The following is a 22218-nucleotide window of genomic DNA, read 5'->3' as shown; positions in this document are numbered from 1 at the left end:
CTAAATTTGCCAGTGGATTTTATCTTGATGAGTTAAAGGAATTTAATAATTATAAGCAACACCTCAATATGACAGATTGTAACATTGTAGTAGCGATTCTTTCTTGTGCAACGAATAGATCTTTTGTGTCAAATTCATATTTCCTTGAAGATATGTTATTTAAGAGAAAAATATAATAATTGTGTTGCACCATCGAGAAATTTAATAATATTCTTTTACCTTTATAGAAAGAAAAATTACAAAGAAAGAATAAAAGAGTATTTTACAAGAGAAAAGAAAGAAACAAAAAGGGGCTGAAAACTAAACTCTTATCCTATCAACCTCACAAATGTGAAGTGTCAATGAAAAACAAGGATAAATAATACTGAACCCCCTTCTAGTATTTCTAAAAGTCACTCACCTCCCTTCTTAATTTTGAAATAACAAGGGCATCCTATTTATATTGCTATATATTATCAATCACCTTCCCTATTGGCTCCTTGATTTTTAAATCACAAGGAGCTCCTCTCTAAATTGCTATATATTATCAACCACTTTTCCTATTGGTAACTAGATTGATAACGAGAGTTAACTAATCTTTTCATTAATACACTCTTACATTTCCAAAATGCGCTCAAAATGACATCTTTTATTCTTTTCCACAAAGTTGTACATTGATAGCCGGTCAAATTTTCTTTTCTTTAGCTCTTTTGGCAAAATTGAACATTACAATGCATCAAAATTCAATAAAGTAAAGTAAAGAGTGCATAGGTAACAATATAATATCCAAAGCTTTCGTACATTTGTAAGACATACCAAGATTGTATATTTAAGACATACCAATTTTACTCTCTTTTCGTAAAGTTTTAGAAATATCACTTACTTCCTCTATTAGCAATTTGGGACCCATAATTTAGATCATTAATGGTGAAATGACTCTAATATCCTTATAACTTAAGATATTTTACGCATATTTATAGAGAGAAATAATTAAGATGAAATTCTCTCATTAAGATGAAAAGTATCTAATTATGCATATTTACTCATTGGGTATAGTATGAAGTATGGAAAAATAAAAATAACCTATAAAGATTTACTACCTCTTATTACTTTTAGTGGAATAAGTACATATTTCATATAATAAGACTAATATGAAATAAGTATCATAAAGGATATTAATTATATGGGAAACATTTATTGATAGGTGAAATTATCTACTTGACTTTTCTCATTACTTGGGTGGTCATGATGCATTGCTAAATACCAATCTTGATCTATAAAAATAAGTTAATTGATTAGTTGAATCATTAATAAATTAAAAGTGTTTAATTTATCTAATTTTTATTGAGAATTTTAATTTATACTTATAATTATTGCTAACACTATGAGAAACATAATAAATCATATGCATTAGAACTTTATTTGTTAGATTAAAAGAAATTCAAGTGGAAACTTGAATGATAAGTTTTAATAACTTATAGTTTAATTTGTGAGACAGGTTAAATTTGAGAGACTTAATAGTGCAAATATAGTTACGTTTTCTATAACAAGACTTATATTTAAAGATGGAAATATAATCTATTTGGAAATAAGTTTTTATAGACATTTGGTAACCTATTTTTCTACAAATACTCTCATAGGTTAGACTAACAAGACTAATCAACATCGATTGACTTGTGTAAGATTTCATAAAAATCTAGAGAGAAAAAAAAAGAAGAAAATTGGCTCCTTAGAGCTTCTTTCTCTCTCATATTCTACCAATTCTGAAGTTTAATAAGCTTTAGGGTTTCTTCATCTTCTCTATCGATAACTCGTGAGTTCTACTTCTAATTATAAACTGGCACTTTTTTAGTTAGGCAATCTCTACATTGGAGATTCAAGTTAAAGAAATTTGTTTAAGGAGAAGACAGATATCTACAATTTCTCTTTTTAATTTCAATCATTAAGATGAAGATTTTTGTGGGAAAGAGGAAGAATTAAAGAAAGAAGAAAGAGGCAAAGAAAATAAAAGAGCACACAAGGGGAAAGGAAAAAAATAAAAGAGAAAAATAAGAATTTAGAATAATAGAGGGATAATTTTGTCCAATGGGGGATAAAGTGAGACAAAAAAAATGGTTAGGGGGTATAGTGAGAAATGAGGTAAGCATTTTTTTTGAATGCATTATCATCTTATTAATATTACAAATAAAGAGCCCATTTTTTTGTTTCACAACAAAAGAAAAACTTTTGAAAGTAAAAGAATGGGCAAAACCATGCAAGAAAAGAATAGTATAAGCAAGAATATATTCAAACAAATTAGACAAAAATAATGGAAAATTCGTAGAAAAAAGTATTAAAATTAACCTAAAACATATTTACTCACAGTGGAAGGAAAAACAAATGAGCAATATTTGATCTAAGTTAAGTATTCGTTGATTTGAGGAAGGAAAACAGAATGTGAGAATTGAAAAATTAAAATCACAGAGGTTGTATATGTTTCTCAATATGAGAACTGAAGAATAAAAGTGGGAAATGGTAAATTAAAATTACAAAGTTGCATATGTGGATTTATGGAGTCCATACTTTAAGATATGCTGTGTATATGTATGTGTTGAAGGTTATTATTATTAATTTAGTTTTAAATTTTAAATTTACAAAGGAAACTATCTATATTTTGGTGTTATTTTAGGACGCAAATGAAACAGCAATTTTTTTTAAAAAAAAAATTTTAATGTGTCAATAACAGGTTGAACATGTCAACTCATGGATAAACCCATTACAAGCCATTTTATTTGCATATTATGTAGGGGTGAGCATCGATTTACCTTCTGAATTCAAATTCATAGTTTTACATGCATATCTTTATATATCCTTATCATATGACTATAATAATATAAATATTAGTATGTTTTTAATATAATTATAAATTATTATATACATTTTTATACACAATGAGTTAGTAACATATTACATAGAGTAATTGTATTGTTATTTATCATATTCTATACAATTCTTAATTCTACACCTTTCTACACCTATGTACCAATTATCATATTTGTATATTTAATATAAGTATTTAATAATAATCTTATCCTTATAGCTGCAGTGACTTAATTGCGAATTATTCTTGACACTTCATGAAAGCAAGTAGAATTTCACCTTAGTTCAAGAACATATGAAACTGATAAAGATTTTGATTTTTTTCCCCACTAATAGCCAATCATTATCCATTTAAATTGACTAAATTTGGTAATATAATGTCACTTGGACTAGTTTGGCTTCATTGGCTCAAGCTACAAGACATGAAAATTTTAAACTCAAACATCGATTTCCTCAATACTTCTAAAGTAAATACTAAAGTATCTTGGTATCTTCCCTAATAAACCATTTACTTTTGAATTAGATATCTAAACTCTTTAATAAGCCCAAGTGTCAAAGATATTAGACTGTTATCTTTGATTATATGTCAAAATATATATCAGACAAAAATGGCAATTAAAAGTTCAAAATTTTCTCCTGTTCCTTTGGCTCTTCTCTTTTTTTTTTTTTTTTTTTTTTTTGAGCATTTTGGGTTGGGGGTTAGATGAAGATGAAGCGTTAGTCCACCTTTTTAACAAGAAGGAATAACAACTTAGCAGAATGGCTAGAAATCAGCTTAGGTTATCTCCATAAGTCCCAGGGTTAAATTGGAGTTTTACACCTTTCCATCCCCCAACTGTTAGATTTAGGATTCAAATCCTAACTACCAAACTCAGAATTCGAACCCTAAATTTGGAAGACCTAAGGTTCTACCATTTCATACCTTTAACTATCAGACTCAAAATTCAAACCCTAAATCTGACGGCAAGAAAAACTCTAAAAGCTCTACTTGAGTTATAAAACTAATTTAATCCCCATAAAACATTGCAATCTAGCACTGCCAATATACTAACTTCAAGATCCTAATAAAGTCCCTAAACTGAATTGAATCTCTAATTGCATGTTCCAACGAATTTCTGCATCAGATGACTACACTGAATTAGTGTATTGGCCTCTTTTCAGTCCATGCAGTAATATTAACGATTATCTAATCAAAATAAAAATAAATCTTGTTTGTATTGGTTGTGTTGTCCTTTTATGCCACTTTGGTTGCTGCTTAAACTGCGCTGCATGTGAGCCAAGAACTATTTGGATCAATTTTGTTGGGGCTTACTCATTAATCATGTAGTGAAAAATTAGGACTGAAACTAGTGGAGCCCAAAGTAACAAGCTTTATAAATTTGCGACTTATAACGAGCTTGAAGCTCAAGTTTGGACAAGAATTAGAATTCGATTAAAGTGTCACGTCGAATTTGAACTTGTGTATATTCGGCTGATTAAGCCTCGTAATTTTTGTATCCTTTATGTGATACTTAATTGATATTTTACAGAAAATTTTCTATTTATAATTGTATTATGTAGATACTATACAAAAATTATTGACAAAATAACATCAAAAATAAAGTAGCATAATTCCAAGATGTCAAATTGAACTCGAACCAATTGAATATTAAATCAAATCATCCTCATGTTTAAACTTTAAAGTTACATTGGATCAAGCTGGAGCCCAAAAAATCAAATTAACTTTGGCAATTTTAAAGTTCAATTTGATCCGATTGGTTTATAGCCCCAACCAAAATCAAAGAGCTTAAATTAAGTCTTCCGATCTCAATTATTAGGTGCAGTTGTTACTTCATTATATGAATGGTTTTCGAATGGGACGAGTCTTTTCTTCTCCTAAATTTTCACTATCTAAAAAAAAAAGAAAATATATCTATTCCAATTCATAAATGAGCGAGGACCATAATCCTTAAACCCCCCCCCCCCCCCAAAAAAAAAAACAAACAAAAACCCAAAAAAGGGGGAAAAAAAAAGAAAAAACGGGTGACCAGTCTTTTCCGGTTTGCACTCAACCAGTGACTAATCTATAATTAATAATTAAACAATCACCAAAGATCCCACCACATCTTATGATCCCAATTGTAATTATGTTATGTATATAATATATATTATATAGCTCAGAACTTATAAAAATATGGAGACAATATCTAAGAGATCAGATCACCAACTACAAACAATTTAAACCATGTTGTCGAGGAGACATAGAAACAAAGAGGACAGATTTGAAACCCTAAAAAAGCATATTTTAGTAGTTCCAATTTCCAAGAAACATAGAAAAAATTGGATTCCAACTCTTGGGATTCTTAACCTTATTTTTTCTAATTCTGGGATGTTTATGATACAGTGATTAGGCTACAGCTTTAAGTTTAAACAAAATATAGAAAGTTCGTAGTACAATTATAATTTGACATTTGCCATTCTTTATATTTATTGAGTGAGTTTGATGTGCTGATTTGACAACATATTTTGTCCGTTTGTCTCCCTATCAGAAAAACGGGAATATCGCTGACGTGTTTTCTTCTTCTTTTTTCTTTCTCTAGTTCACCTGTGTGAAATGTTTAACGATTTCAGCTTATCATCAATTTATCATTGTCCCCCTACAAGTTAGATTGTTTGTGTATGTTTTCCTGTATCATGTGGAAAACTTGGACGCTATAGTTAACATTTTTGGCCCTACTGTGTCTCTACGAAAATAGTAAAGAAAAGGTTTCTTAAGAACCAATATTGTATGTCTTATAAAAAAAAAAATTTCTTTGGTCAATTAAGAAAGTTATTTAGATTGATTATTCATGGTAGGGCACAAAAATAACAAGATATGGTATATAAAAAGAAGAGTAAATCTTATATACACTGATAGTTTATACACTATTATGATTGGATCCATGACACATGTGTAATAATTAAATTTTAAATTCAAATTTTGTACAGTTATCATTCATTTAAAATTGACAACACATTCACTGCGAGTACGTAGAAGATTAATTCTAACGGAATAGTGAACTTTTATAATTGGTAAATGTAAGGTGAACAAGACCTCAAGCACTTAATTAGACTTCAATATTCTACATGACTTGGTAAGATTTAAAAACTACAGACGACAAATTTGTTTATATTTATAATCTCATAGATTGCTTAGGTTCAGAAGTTAAATTATAGGTGCTTAATTTACTTATGAGAGTTTCTAAAAGGATCCTTAAGAACATGATGGGGCAAAGAAAGAACAAAATCTGAGAAAAATTAAGCCAGAGATCCTAGAGAAGATCCCTAAAGTGGAATTAGCAATCTAATTACTATGCTTAGTCTTTATTAGCTGATTTGGTGGTTGTTAACGAACTTACTTTACAGGTCTTGGCTGGCATATATAGAAATTTGGATCTAAGTTGATTTCTGGACAAGTGAAATGTGTGGATCCTCGTGTCTTAAGTCTTACCTAATCAAATTCTTTAAATCCATTAAGGTTTGTCTTAGATTTTGATTTGACATTGATTAGTTGGTATTCACATGTTTTAGAATGGGAATTTGGAGAAAGCATTCATATTATCTTTCCTCAAAGTCATTCATAGCACATTCTTTTAGGTTTCTTGTCGAACCAACTTAAGATATACGTCAAATGTGTCCCACAATGAAACATATCTATGTGCATATCTCGAAACTGAGCACTTACATCCTTGGCTTTTTATTCCAATATTTAAAAAAAAAATTTCTAGCAAAAAAGGATTAAGATTTAAAAAAACGGGGAGAGGAGAAAGAAGATTTGAACTCAAGGTCTGTAGGTTTTAGGGTCTCAATGGCTAACCATTAAGTCAAGACTTCCTCGATTCTAATTTCAATTAAAGAAGGGTAACGTGTATAAATTTTGTTTTGTTAGTGAATTATTTGTCAATTTTTATTTGCTCACATCATCAAAACATTTTTCAATTACTTTTTTTTTATTTCATATACATCATGTCAAAAAAGTGTTACAGTGTTTTTTTTTTTTAAATTATCCCAAATAATTTGCCATCCAAACACATTACACAAGGACAATCCAACAAGATTTTTTTTATGTGTGTATTAATATTGAATCTTCCAACCAAGCATTTAGCAAATACTTTTCTAGTACATTTGATTTATACTAAACTTATTATTGGAATATTTGCACTCGCATTTAGACTCTTTTCCGATATAATTTTACGCTTTCATAAAATAAAGGGTTGATTACAAAAATTTCCCCCAAGATTTAACTAGTTTTGCACTTTGCCCTCTAATTTTTTTTCTCACTTTACCCCTTAAACCATTAGTCAACTCTAACGTTACGTAAAAGAAATGTCAAAGACATTGACATCTGTAAGGGTTAATTACAGTAAATCTCCTTAAGGTATAGCATACATTTTACCTCCTAATATCATTTTTTCTTAGTTTGTCCATTTGTCATTAAAACCATTAGTCAATTCCAATTTTTTGTACCATTCAAGACAAATAATGTTTAAAAAATCAATATTTCTAACATAATAATGAAAGTTATTATAGATTTATGGACATAGATGTTAAATTTTATCCCTATAATTATAGATTTTTTAGATAGAGAAAAAATCTCGCTCCTTCATGTGATTAGCGAAAAATTATTAATGCAAAATTAAACTATGAAAATATTAGTAAAGATTTATAAATTGGGTTTGTTTAGATTGCATATTATTTGGAAATTATTTTTACAATAATAGCACTTTATATGATTTAATGTTTATGAGACAAACATAGTTCGAAAAAATAAAAAGATAACTAAAAAATGTGTTTATGATGCAACAAAAAAATTTTAAAAAAAAAGCAATCCAAATAAATTTTAATAGCATCTAAGTATGGTATATTAAAAGAACAAACTTGGAAACTTTGAAACCCAAATTAACCAAGTCTCTCTCTTTTTTAAGTATTACCAACAAAAAAAATGTATACTCCTATATAAAAAATATTTAGCTAATAAAAAAAAGTTTAGTCATATGCTCATTTGCAAAGAGAAACTAGCAATATCTCAAACATTTTTAAAATTTAAATATATTTCACATTTTAATTTTTCAATAATAATTATTTTTTATTATTATGTCAAATTAGTAAGATATTCTCGTCAATCCAAAAAAAGTGTAATTAGGGAATGAAATTTAACTAGGACCAGATCTATAAAATTATTATTTTTCATTATTATGTAAGGAATATTTATTTTTTAGATATTATTTGTTTTGGGTGTTATCAAATATTGGAGTTCACTAATGATTTTAGTAACAAAAAAATAAATTGAGAAAAATGATGATAGGGGATAAAGCGTAAAACAAGCTATATGTTAAGGGGATTTATTGTAGTTAACTCTTAGGGATATAAATGTCTTTTTGACATTATTACTACACAATATTAGAGTTGACTAACGGTTTAAGAGATAAAGTGAGAAAAAAAAATTAGGGGATAAAATACTGACTACACTTTAGGGGGAGTTTTTGTGATTAACCCTAAAATAAACACTTGACCGTATTTTAGGCGCCGTTTGGATTGAAGGAAAGGGAGGGAAAGGAAAGAAAATGATACCAATGGAAAAAAAAAAAAGGAAATGAGAATAGAGGAAAATGGTTTCCATCCATTTTGTTTGGATTAAACATGGAAGGAAAAACAAAGAAAAAACTGAATTTTTATTTGAATTAAAGAAGGGAAGGAAAGGAAAGGAAAAGATCAAATGTTAATTTACTGGAAGAGATAAAAAAAAAGATTTAAAAAAATTAAATTATTTCAATTAATTTAATTTTATTCCCTCCATTTCCACCCACTTTTGGGTGGAAATTATAACTCAATAAAATAATTAGACCCTTTTCCTTCCAATTCTTTTCTTTCCCTTCTCAAAAGTCAATCTGAACAACAAAAATCAAATATCTCCAATTCCTCTCCTTTCCTTTCCCTCCTTTTCTCTCAATCCAAACGATGCCTATAGTGAGCACTCAGTAGCACCATTAGAGATACCCTATCAAAATATTAGTTAAGCTGAACTTGTAAAAGCTTTAGATTATGAGATCTTCGACCATTAAGAGGTTTAAACTATTTTTCTACTTTCGTTTGGTTCAATATATTAGTTAAACTGAGCTCATAAAGTTATAGATTACAAGATTGTTTGACCAGTGAGAGGTTTAAACTATTTTCTACTTATTCTATAAAGGTAAAGAGAAAAAAAAAAAGAAATTTTGAGAATTGAACCGTAAATATAATCTCACAGTTTTACTTAATTAATATCTATACCGACTGAGATAGATCTTGGGGACTTTTTCACCTTCATAGATGATGCAAATGAACTCAACTCACACTTTATATTATTTAAAGGAAGTAGGGGAAAAATCTTGCATAAATTTTGAGATCTGGGGAGACAAAAAAAACTTCATGGGTATAAGATTGAGCCGTCTTTCGGAACTAATTCACTTGAATAGTATTATTTTACCAAAAAAGTAAGGATTAATCTTTTATTTGAGAGTGTATACATTGTTAAGTTTAAATGCATGAAAAGTAATATGAATTTAAATTTAAAATTCAAATTATATATATCATATATATAATCGTAATATTAGATATATATATATATATATATATATTGTCGATGCATACAAGATTCATTCGAAATGTAAACGACAAACAAATTCTGCTCTAAATTTTCGTGGCTTTTCACGCTTGCAAAGAAACAAACATCTTTTAATGAGGGGGTTGGGCTTACTTTTTGGAGAAATTTCAGCTGCTCTCATTTTCAAGAAGAGTCACACACTATGTACTTTTGGCTGCCTTTTCCCAGACAAAAATATGCATCCAAACTTATCACGGGGTCCTATTGTCATCAATTTCTAGTCTATTACTCCTCCAATTGTTCGGAATGGGGATGAGATCCTCTCCAATCATGACTTTGGCTGTTTGGAAATTGTTCTTCCACTGGGACCTCCAAAGTCCTCCACCATCCAATGGGTCCTAACTCAACAACACATCCAACTGTAGAACGACCTTTTGTTTCCAATCGAGATGGCATGTCATGCACGTTCTGCTCTGTTTGGCCAAGTGGATTTCGTTTGCAGTCTATTCTGTTCCTTTTCAACTTGCTACATTCCTTATCATTTGAATCATCAAACAGATATTTGGAGAAGATGAATTTCCAATAGCTTCCTGAATGGATAAATAGTAGACTACATGGTATGGACTCGAACTTATTATTTTTTGTCCCTTCAGATTTGTTCAAAACAAATTAAAGTTTATACATTTATTTATTTATTTATTTATTCATTTTAATCTTAGAAGTTAAAGGAAATGAGGAGGTTAATCCTCTCTAAATTCAGGGATAGTGTGTAGATCACACGCTCGATAAAGATTCACAATAATGGTATTTAACGTATCATCTACTGACAAAAAAAAAAAAAATTCTTGATAAATGGCAATGCAATTCGAACATAAACATAAACTTCTCTTAAAAGTTTATCTCAGTTTAGGTGATATCTTTGATTTCTGCATTGGATTTTCCTTGGTGGAAGTTTGGTTTAATCAAGATACCCTGAAGTTTCATAGTGCTACAGAGACTTGACGAATGAACCACAAAAGTTGAAGCATAAAAAAAAAAACATATGTAGCATAGGGAATATATATATATATATATATATATATATATATATATATATATATATATATATATATATATATATATATATATATAAGTTAGTCTATCTATTTGTTCAGTTTCTGCATCATATTGAAGCATTCAAGAAATGGAAGAAAGGGAATCAGACAGATATTTTGGTATCATTCATTATGAAGATTTAATGAAGTCGATCATGTATACGAAATTGGCTACTGGAATAAAAGAAAGTACCAAGATCAATCATGCAATATTTATTTAATTCCATTATTTGGTGAATACCGTACAAATTCTTCTTTTGTTTGAACCTTATTTTTTGAGTCATTAAAAATACTACTGGCAAGAAAAAGATGCACTCCATTTTTCACCAAAATTTGTAAAATAGATATGTCAAGTTAATTAACACCATAGTGGCAGAATTAGAATTATTTTTGTGGCACAAATGAAATGAAAAGTGTTCTTGAACATCTAAAATTTTTATTTATTATCTTGAATCTCGATTAGCCAGTAATTCATCTAAATCAATCAAATAACTATTTATTGTGTATACATATTGATATAAACTATGTGTATACTATGTAGTATACATATAGATATAAACTTCTTCAAATCTGTAGAGAAGAAAAAACGCAATTTTGTAGTAATTGATATTTCACGTAAAGCAGTAGGAAATTATGTAGGTGTAGTTTGGAATTTTACTGAGTCGATGGAAATATGCGCTGCCACTATTGTTGTGGCTCTGCTTCTGATTTTGCATACACCTTTTTTTTGGTATAACTCATAGATATCCGTATCCGTTGTACGGTTTACGATTATTTCTGTTCAAGTCAGGTCAAGCCCCTTGCAGGGAAACTCTCCCAGCGTTGTCTTTTCCATTCCAATGAGTTTCGAATCCAAGATCTCATGGTTAAGGGATGCAAATCTCTTCCGCTTGCACCAACATCTGTTGGTGATTTTGTATATACCTATGGCTCTAGTGGCGGAGCCACATTCAAGTAAAAGGTGAACAATTGCAAACCAATCTCCCCCCCCCCCTCTCAAATTTGAGGAATCCTCAAAATTGAAATATTTTTAAATTTTCAATTTTGTCCTATAATTTCACTTTTTAAATTTTTTGAAATTTTCTATGTTTCTTTTCTTTGCTTTCTAGAAATCTACAATTGTCACTTACTTTAAACATGATGGCATGTTCGAAAAGAAACCAAGTACTAGTTGAAAAAGAAATTTTATGCTTTTGGTACATAAAAATGAACGTAAAAGTTTTGTTATTTACTGTACAACAAATAATTGTCATATGGTTGTTTCAATGACATTATTGTTCTAAAACCCTACATAATTTGATTCAAAAAGAAACCAAGTACTAGTTATAAAGGGAATTTTAAAACTTTTGATACGCAAAAATGACCGTAAAAGTTTTGTTATCTACTGTTCAAAAATAATATTGTCTTTTGGTTATTTCAATGTGATTATTGTTCTAAAGTACCATACAATTTTAACATAAGTCACACAACTATCATATTGGTGACCTACGATTTTCAACAAAAAAAAATTTCTTAATTATTCACCAAAGTAATTGTTCCCCCTAATTGTGGGTCCTATCTCCGTCATTGCCTATGACCTAAAATTTCTACATCATTTCGAAGTGTTTAACATTTTACTACTTTGAACATGTTCTGAAATTTCCACGGCATTTTGAACTCTTTGACATTTGTCTGCTTTGGCATGTTCTGTATATGCTAATTCTCCATTGATTGCTAACTAGTAACTAAATCGTACAAATGTCTAACGAATTGTACAAGTTTTAACTCAAAGGGTACTTTTCAAATAGAGGCAAAATTAGATTATACATACTCCCTCCGTTTCATTGAAAATATCCTATTTTCTATTTTGAAATGTTCCAATATATTTGTCATGTTGAAAATGTCAAAACATCTTTTAGTCTCTTTTTCCAGTATAACTCCTCCCTCTAATCATGTGCATGTTACCATTTAAATTCAAAATTTGAATATGTGAGGGTAAAATTGAAACAAAAAGCACAAACAACACAATCAAATCACTATTTTTAAAAAGTTGAATTCACGAAATAAGACCAAATAATTGGGACAGAGGAAATATCATTTAGCACAATTTACCAGGCATGACATTAATACTTATTATGTTTCTTTTACCAATCTATGTGAACTGCTGTACAAAGAAACATGAAAAAAAAAAAAATATTGGTCCATTTGGTTAGCATGATTTATTAAAAAAATATAAAATTATTCAACTTATATCATAAACATAATTTTTAACTATTTTTTCACATACATCACGTCACAAAAAGTGTTACAGTATTATTTCAAATGATTGATCACTTTTGCTTGATAACTATACAAATTTTTACCATCCACCTACCACAGACATAAGAGCTCATCTTGTAGCTCCAATCATTGTACTTGGAATTTGATTTCTCATCACAAGACATACATGAGGTGAAGGCTCAAGACAGATAGGTCTTGTTCAAGACTTTGATTGCCAATCCACTTGTCTATGTGTGCTAACCGTGGCCAAGTAGTACTTGGCAGAAGTTAAAACATCAACGTATCTAATGGGAACCATTCTTTTCATACATACAAGTCCACCAGAAATGCTGGAAAAAAGACGGAAATCATCAAGTCTTGGGACCCGTCAGTGTAAAAACCGAATGGCTCCACTTCTCGAAGTACTTTTAATGTTTTTGCATGCGCTTGGTTTTAGACTACGTACATCAAATATCGGCCACATTAATATTTTAGCCTCAGGAACCAAAAAGCATACAAACTGCTATAAACTCATATTTTTGTCTCTATCTCAATTCCTATAGTCACTTTGCCATAGATTTGCAATCATTTCTTCCATCATGTGCAAATTATTATTCTTCGCTAGTAAATAAAACATAGACCGAATTTATGATATCCTCAAGTTATTTTTGCAATCGATCTTTGCTTGACGTTTGTATAGAGTGGTATTGGAATGGTGAATTAGAATAAAGCGGCACATTGTAAATATGTGAGTGGCTAACTTTAAAAATACTAGTGCTTTTTTGGTACATCCCATGTGTGGGGTTATTCCAAAATATATAATTGATTTTTTTTTATAATCAACTATTATGCGCAGAATTATGTTAGAGTATTTATGTGCTTTTCTCAAAAATCTATAGATACTATTTCTTTTTATTTTTAGGAAATTATTGTATTTAAAATGATGGTAGAGAAAAAGAGGGAATGTGAGTAGATGTTTAAAACTAATTTTAGATGGTATTTTTGGTATAACATTAAGTGACATGAATTGGCTACAACAAAGGGAGGCTCTCCCATTATGCATAGTATGGATAATATATTTCTTTTTTTTGACAATTTCTTTGATTATTTTAACTTTTTCTTCTTTACATTGATGTTTGAACAAATAGAAAAGGAGAATACAGACTCCATTGTCCTCATTTATAGCATAGGATTAACAAGTTACAGATTTGGACATGGATGCTCTTAACAAATCAAACTACTAAAGGCATTGAGTAATTTAATAATTTATAAGGTACTGATATTCGCAAACCTTTTTAGCTTCTTGCACACTCTTACTATATATTTTACCTATTATACATGATTGTCATTCGACTTAGAAAAACATTAAAAGGGTGGGCAAGAAACTAAAAAGGATGCGAATATCATTTTAAATTTTCAGTTATAGGTTTTATGGAAATTTCGATGAAAAGCAACATTAAATAGTATGAATATGTTGGACATGCAACAATTAAAGGTTAAGGTAATGGTTTAGTCTTATAGGTCGATCTTAGGGTTTTACCAAAAATCTTTTTATGATTGGGCAGCAAGACAATCATGATTCATGAGCTACTAATATGAGAAATTTAAAAACTCAAAAGACAAAAGTATTTTTGGTGCTGGAGAGGGAGGAGCAAATCCCCCAAATCGTCCTTTAACTTTTTTACAAATCCCATAAAACTGTTCTTTAACTTTTTACTACCTCACATTTAGTCCTCCATCTTAAAAATTGAACATAATAGTCCTATAACAAATTATTTTGAGCCAAATTGGTCCCTAAATGGTGGAACAGCAGAGAAAATTCAAATCTTGTCACCACTTTAGTCCAACTTTTTCTTGGCGCCTTTGTGATATGGGGACCAATTTGGTCCAAAACAATTTGTTGAAGGACCATTCTATCCCAATTTTAAGATGGAGGATCAAATGTGGATAAAATTTGTTTTGAAGAACTATTTGGGAAATTTGCTCGAGAGGGTGGGGTTGGGACTTGGGAGTAGGGAGATACAACAAGATTAAGAAGAGTGAAGGGATGAGCTTAGGAAAATGACCAAAAATGTCCTAAATCTAATTTTCTAAAACATATTTAATCCTTTGATTCTAATTTGAAGTAATCAATTTTTCTTTTATCCAACCACCTCTTCCCATACCTTTTTTATCCCTAACTGTCAGATAAAATATTCAAATCCTAAATTTGATAGTAGGAAAAACTCTAAAATCCTTCCTCTTGCCACTTGATCACCCCTAATGATTTCAAATTATTCCATTATTTATTTGTAACTAATTCAATCCTTAATAGTTGGCACCACCCAAAAGTCAAAAATTTTCACTGTTGAGTGTTGACAGGTCAAACAAAGGGCAAAAATGAAACTCCAAATCTTGACATAGCTTTGCATGCCAAATTTGAACAACTATAAGGTAGTAACATGAGAAGGACTCTTCAATTTTACACCAGCCCTTAGTACAAGGTAGAAAATAGGTTGAGTGTTACTTTTTCGTAGGAGTGTAAATAATTTAAAATATAAACACTAATTTACTAAATTTAGATCTTTCAAGGTAATGCCACCTTTAGGTATATAATAGAAAAAATTATACAAGAAATTGAAAAAAAAAAAGACAAAATATTTCTTCTTTATTTTCTTTTTTTGGGGAGGGGGGATCGAAAATTTGAATTGGTGGGATTTCATTAATGGTAGGGAATCACGGTAATTTTTAATGGGGCATTCTCGTCAATTCACTTGCAAGGGTACTTTCAAACTCCAAGTTGAAGTCACGCGTACTGTACTTCTGTCTGAGGCTTTTGAGTAGACACGCAACAGTCTTACCATTTGACACGTGCTAACTAAGCAGAACTACCCATCCCCCAACTCACGCACTTGCCACGGAGCCAACGTCACTATTACCTTCAAAGGTCTATATTCATTAATTTACTGCACGTGTAACACAGTAAATCCGCACGGTCAAAAATGTCTGATCTTCTCATTACTCGATCATTATTGCTTAGCTCTAAAAACTTGTACTAGTAAAGTTGGATTAAATTAATTACATTCCCCTTCCCAAAACTTTGTTGTAATTATATGAACTTCATCTCTAGCTTGGGGAAATTGCACTCATCTTGTTTGATTTTATATGCCGTCTCTTTACTATTTGATATGCTTTTCGACACATATCATGATTTGATAGGACAAAAGTTATAAACTATAAATTACGACCAAAATTATTAGAATTAGGCTACCCAATTGATAGATGGGCATATACAAAAAAAAAAAAAAAAACTATAGTGTGTGATGTACCATGGTCAAATCCAAATTAAATTTATTACTATTTCATGAGTGGTTCATCAACTACAAAGCAAAAATAATTGTACCTTTCTTTGTATTCATAACATGTTACATGAACATTCTATTAGTAGTAATATTCATGGTAAAGGACATTTGAAATTTTTCAGAATTGACCTTAGTTGAATATAATAAGAAAGAGTACATCAACCAATTGTAATTCTAACATTGTGGTAAGAAGGATAGTTATATTAATACAAAAGCGACAATGTTATCAGCATTTACAATATGAGGTAAGCAAAAGCCCCATAATCGTCTTCTAATAATTTAGAAATAAAGATGGGTTTACAATCTAAGAAAGTGAAATCTTAAATTGTAATTCTATACATGTATAAGGAGGGTTGAGTTGCGCTGTAAGAGAAGGAATTATAAGTAAAAAATTTTGAATTCAAGATCTTCCATCTAAAAAAAACTATATTACATGTATAATTGGGGATAGGACTCAGGGGAACAGGAAGGGGTCCCCGCTCCCCAGAGTTTTAAAAAAAATCTAAATTTCATCCCTTACAAAATTAGAAATTTTCAAAACACTCTTTATAAATTTAAAGTTTGCCCCTGCAAAAACTTAAAAATAATTTACGTTATACTTATAAGTTTAGGTATATTCAAATTTACCCCCTTAGGATCAATTTTCTAGATCCATCTATATGTATAATGCAATTGAAATTTCGAGATCACCGTTACTAATACAACAATAAGTTAATTAGGTCAATGAATTTCAATTCTTGTGCTAAAATAATACTAGTATAATGTAACACAAAAAAATTTAACAACAAAACACATTCTAATTTTGAAAACTACAAGAGCAATCTTTATAATTTGGGTTAATTACTGTTTGCCTAAATAAACTTTACCCTTTATAACATTTTTTTCCCCCAAAACTTTAAATATATGCTCTTTACCTCTTTCATTGACTAGTCAAACGTTAATCACGAATTCCCCATCCAAAATTTTAACAAAATGATATTAATGCCCTTATACGATAGTTCTAGAATAATACTACATTTTTAATCGGAATATGAAACATTTTATTAGAAAAAATGCAAAGTCATATAGATTTAAAAAATTAAAAAATAAAAGATGGCATAATACCAAATAATTTAAAATTTGTATTACGGAGAAAAAAAGAATTTAAAAATTCTTAGAACATTTGCATAAGTTTTCCATCGCATATCTTTCTTCCTTTAAATTATAAACAGATTGATTTTGAAAATTTTCATTTACCTTGCAACTTTCACAAGATTTTCACAAGTCAATAAAATGCTATTTGGTAATTTTATACTGTATTTTACCTCGCTATGCATTTTGTTTAAGTTCTATATTTAAAAAATTAAAAATTCTCTAAATATATATTTTCAATATATTTTTTATTTTTAATTAACTTTTTATCTCATATAAAACACATTAAAAAGTGCTACAATAAAAAATATAAACAAATAAATTTTATTTTAAATGCACTCATTAATTTTATTTCATTTAAAATAAGTATTACTATCGATATTGAGAAATACACTGAGTTGCTTAGACTTTTTTATGAATTATGTAATTTATTTTAGTGCTAAAAGTTCAAAATGCATAGCGTAATTGTATTTAGATGCATTTAGCAATTATTAATGAAATAGGTATTTGTTATGTTACAATTATTACGTGTATTTAAGAATTAGTCAGGAATATTTTGGTCACAAAAAATATAACTTCATCTCAATCCCGTCAAAAAGTTAACCACAAGAGGTATTGTGTCTATATCTAGAGTTTAGGGAGCAAGTGTTACAAGTGCCCAAATTCAAAGAGGTAAAGTATAATTAACCGTTATAATTTCGTCAAACTTCTTGGAGGTTATTGTAATTAACTCATACTAGTAACAATCCAAAATTCTTCCCCGTACCGCCTATAGCTTAAATACTCTCAACCACCTCATTTCCAAAATTACGTTGCCTGCCCTCCCTTGGACGCACCCCAGCTTTCCACAGCACCCCCCCCCCCCCTCCCCCAATTCTTCAAAATCCCTCCCCTACCTAAGGAACCATAAACTCCATTGCAGAAGCTAGAAAAAGCCTATAAGCCCAGACAACCAGCCCTGTCTCTCTCTTCATTATCTGTACGGAAACCCTAAAGTTTCTTCAACTCTCTTCTTTTAAACCCCTTTTTCTTTTCTCTATCTTGGAAAAAAAATATTTCTTCCGTTTAATAAATAGTACTACTAGCCTTGAAGATCCCCGCTGGAGACTTTTAAAGTCGGTCTTAAATGAGAAAACAACAGCACATTTGGATTTCCAGTCCTCTTCAACTCTTCTCCTTCTAGACATATTTGATTCTTGTCGAATTGGTCTTTATTTTATCGCATCAGATTCCATAATATTCTCAGCAACAAAGAAGAAAAAAAGATCATATAGAGTTCTTTTTGACTCTATACATCGTCCATTGTATCTAACCACTTCTAAGTTCTTTTTGACTTAGAAATTTAAACTTCTCTTATTTTTTTTTGGTGTATAGCATTTTAAGTCTAATAAAAACCAATCGTTTTTATTAAACGTAAAATGCTCGAGCTATATCGTAGCTCAGACGATCAGCTCATAATATCAGAAGAAGGGCGTGGCAGCAATACGTATTATACAAGTAGTAAAAGTTCAATGAGTAGCGATAGCCATTGCACAAGTTTCAGCCGTCTCTCATTCGATCTTCCGTCGAGCAGCTCGCCGGAGGATCATCAGCAGCAGCAGCAGCAGCAGCGGCAGATATCCCTGAAGCCCCATCGATCATCAGATTCTTCCTTCCAAGCCCTCCTCCGGTCTGCTGCCTTCAGCAGGCGGCTGAGCTTCAGGGACTTCAGCCTCGTCCGCCAGATTGGCAGCGGAGATATCAGCAGAGTCTATCTCTGTCGCCTCAGAGGCGGACCTGAGAGGGGACGGCTATACGCCATGAAAGTCGTGGATAATGAGATTTTGGCCATGAAAAAAAAGATCCAAAGAGCTGAAACCGAAAGAAAGATCATGAAAATGTTGGATCATCCATTTTTACCTACTCTTTATGCTGAATTTGAAGCATCCCATTTTTCTTGTGTAGTTATGGAGTACTGTTCAGGTGGTGATTTGCATTCTCTTAGACACAAACAGCCTCACAAACGCTTCTCAATCAACTCTTCTAGGTACTTAATTAATATCTTTTTCGAAATAGTACATTAGATTTTGGGTTTTTTTTCTTAAAAAAAAAAAGAGTTTAGATAGCAAAGCTGAACGGGATTTTGGGTTTTTTTTTTTTGGGAGGACTAAATGAACTTAGACATGTCATTAGAATGTAGTTTTCTCTGTGATATGATTCTCTCTGCATCCACTTTGTTTCTTTATGATAAAAGGGACTGTTCATATATATTAGCGTTTATATAAAGATAAAGATGTCAAGTCTGTTTCGCTTCTGCAGAGAAAACAGAAAAGATTAGAAAATCCAGTATCAAAGACAAAGGAAAAACTTCCTCCAAACTGTCCCATTAATCTTCCTTTCAAAATCTTTTTCTTGGAAATATTTGCTAATCTAGCCGCAAATTTACATTACTGAAAATTTTTCCTTTTTTGGGTTTTCTTGTTTTGGTCATTCTTGATATCTGAAATGGAATTTTACCAGATCAGGGGTATTCCTCAAGGCATTATCTTCTGTAACAAGTTATCAGAACATTTTTCTCTTTTTTCTCAAATTCAGACTTTTAACAGAACGTGACATTATTATATATTGCTTAATCATCCCACTTATTATACGATAAAAAGGAGAAAGTTGACAATAATTTTTCTTTTTTTTTTTCTTTTTGGATTTTAGGTTTTATGCAGCTGAGGTATTGGTAGCACTAGAATATCTACACATGCTGGGGATCATCTACAGGGACTTGAAGCCGGAAAATGTGTTGGTGAGATCTGACGGTCATATTATGCTGACGGACTTTGATCTGTCGCTTTGCTCAGATGCAATCCCGGCCGTTGAATCGCCTGACTTCATATCTGACCCGCCGTCATCACCGTCGCTTGATAGCCAGCCCCGTACACCGACGCCCTTTTCTTGCATTTCCAACCGGCTGTTCCGGTCCAGGAAGATTCAGACCCTTTCGACCAACCGGCTATTCGTGGCTGAGCCGGTCTCCGCCCGGTCCTGCTCTTTTGTTGGAACCCACGAGTACGTGGCACCTGAGGTGGCATCCGGTAGGTCCCACGGGAACGCTGTGGACTGGTGGGCCCTCGGGATTTTTATCTACGAGATGATCTACGGACGCACCCCATTTGCCGGTCCATCGAACGAAGCTACACTGAGGAACATCGTGAAAAAGCCCTTGGCGTTCCCCACTGACGCGCCGAACAGCTTGAGTGAATACCACGCGCGTAACTTGATTTCCGGGTTGTTGAACAAGGATCCGAGTAGGAGGCTCGGATCCAAACGCGGGGCAGCTGACGTCAAGACCCACCCGTTTTTCAAGGGATTGAACTTCGCTTTAATACGGTCGGTGACGCCACCGGGGGTCCCAGGAATGAGCGGCAAGCAGAAAACGACGACGTCGCGTCACGAAAGGAAACAACCTGCGGCGCCGTTCGATTTCTTCTGACTGTTGTGATGTGTGATGATGAAGATGCTAATTGTTTTGATCAATATTTCACGCTCAGCTGCGGGATGATTGCCACGTGGCAGCTGTTCCCCGGCAGATTTTGGTTGACCTTTGACACAGAAAATTACTGCATAGGCTATGATGAATATGATATATATATATATATAATTACGGGTAGGAAAGAATTTTGTACATATAGGTGATGACGTTACGAGGCTTTATATATAATTTATTGCTCAAGCTTCCACAATTTTGTTGGGTTACCATGGAGTATATAATTGAGCAAAATGCAAAATATTTAGAACACACACTCCTGTGTGTGTGTGTGTGTTTTGGACCTGTTGGTCTCTTTAAATTTTCTTGGAAATGAGGCCTTTTCAATTTCAATTTTGTTTTATTGTGTAAATTGATAAAATTGCGATTATAAATTCCCTGATAGAATTTTGATATAAACGTAAATTATAATTGAATGAATGTTAAATTCACAATTACACGAAAAATATATTAGTTTACAACGAAACTGTGCCAGTTTAAACATCACTGGACGAAACTGGACAAACCAGGCCTAGGTCCAAATTTTCTCTAGGCGGTCAAGGATTAATTGTGAATACACACTCAGTTTGAGACAAATGGGGATATGGATTTGAACGTATGATCTTATTAGTATCTAAGTTGATGTATTTACTAACGGAATTAAGATGAGGGAAGATTATGAATAGGTACTTTAATCTTGAAAAATTTTACAGGACCAGAAGTTTTTTTTTTTTTTTTTTTTTTTTTGGGGATTAACAGGAACAGAAGTTGACACTAATTTTGGAGATGTATAGCTCTGATTTGGTGAAATGGTCCGAGCCTTGAAAACTTTATGGCAAATCCACTCTGATTTGGTGAACTAGTCCATAGTGTGTACAACAACAGCTACTTGAGAAGTGTACAACATATGATTTGAGCATACTTCCTGAGTACCATTTCCCAAAAAAACAAAAAACAAAAAAAATGGTGCAGATGAGTTATGGTTTGAGTGTACTTCGTGATTACTCGGTACCATTGCAAGAACCAAAAAAAGAAGAAGAAAAAAAAAAAAAAAAGGTGCAGATGCCTTGAGTATTAAACGTATGCTACACATTAAAGCCCCGTACTTTATTTATAGGAATAAAACAAACTTAATTTGAAAAAGGAAGTAATTAAGTTGGTTCTACAAATTAATCATCTAAGATAAAAGGATAAAGATTTCGCACTATCATGAACTCAAGTTTACGCGCACTGATGAGCCTGTATATGAATTGAAGAAGGCTTTTTCCTCCCTATCCTCTTTCTACCCCTAACTAACAGTTAGATACAGGATTCGAACCTTACATCTAAAAAGGTTAATCTGTATAACAACCAAAACTTGCAAGTAGGCCGAAGAAGATTCATCCATTCAATTAATAAGAGCTAAATTGCTCGAAATAGACAATTCAATCACGAGGTTATAGGCTTTCACCTATAACCTCAATCTAGCAAAGTATAATC

At 31.3% G+C, this 22218-nt stretch overlaps 1 protein-coding gene across 1 annotated transcript; it reads left to right on the top strand.

Moving 5' to 3' along the window:
* Positions 1 to 18112: 18112 nt before the first annotated feature.
* LOC113709570 (protein kinase PINOID-like) lies at positions 18113 to 21001 on the top strand. The gene is made up of 2 exons (XM_027232367.2): positions 18113 to 19269; positions 19932 to 21001. Exons 1-2 carry the CDS (start codon positions 18662 to 18664, stop codon positions 20704 to 20706), a joined length of 1383 nt encoding a protein of 460 aa, XP_027088168.1. The 5' UTR covers positions 18113 to 18661; the 3' UTR covers positions 20707 to 21001.
* Positions 21002 to 22218: the final 1217 nt, after the last annotated feature.

Source organism: Coffea arabica, chromosome 9e (assembly GCF_036785885.1).
Source record: "Coffea arabica cultivar ET-39 chromosome 9e, Coffea Arabica ET-39 HiFi, whole genome shotgun sequence".
In the NCBI taxonomy this organism is placed as follows: Eukaryota; Viridiplantae; Streptophyta; class Magnoliopsida; order Gentianales; family Rubiaceae; genus Coffea; species Coffea arabica.
The sequence above is the reverse complement of the archived record's forward strand: the minus strand, read 5'-3'. Positions and strand labels throughout refer to the sequence as shown.

Coding starts and splice junctions, on each gene's coding strand:
- LOC113709570 (XM_027232367.2), top strand. CDS start 18,662: ATGCTCGAGCTATATCGTAGCTCAGACGATCAGCTCATAATATCAGAA. Junction 19,270..19,931: donor TTCTCAATCAACTCTTCTAG/GTACTTAATTAA, acceptor TTTGGATTTTAG/GTTTTATGCAGCTGAGGTAT.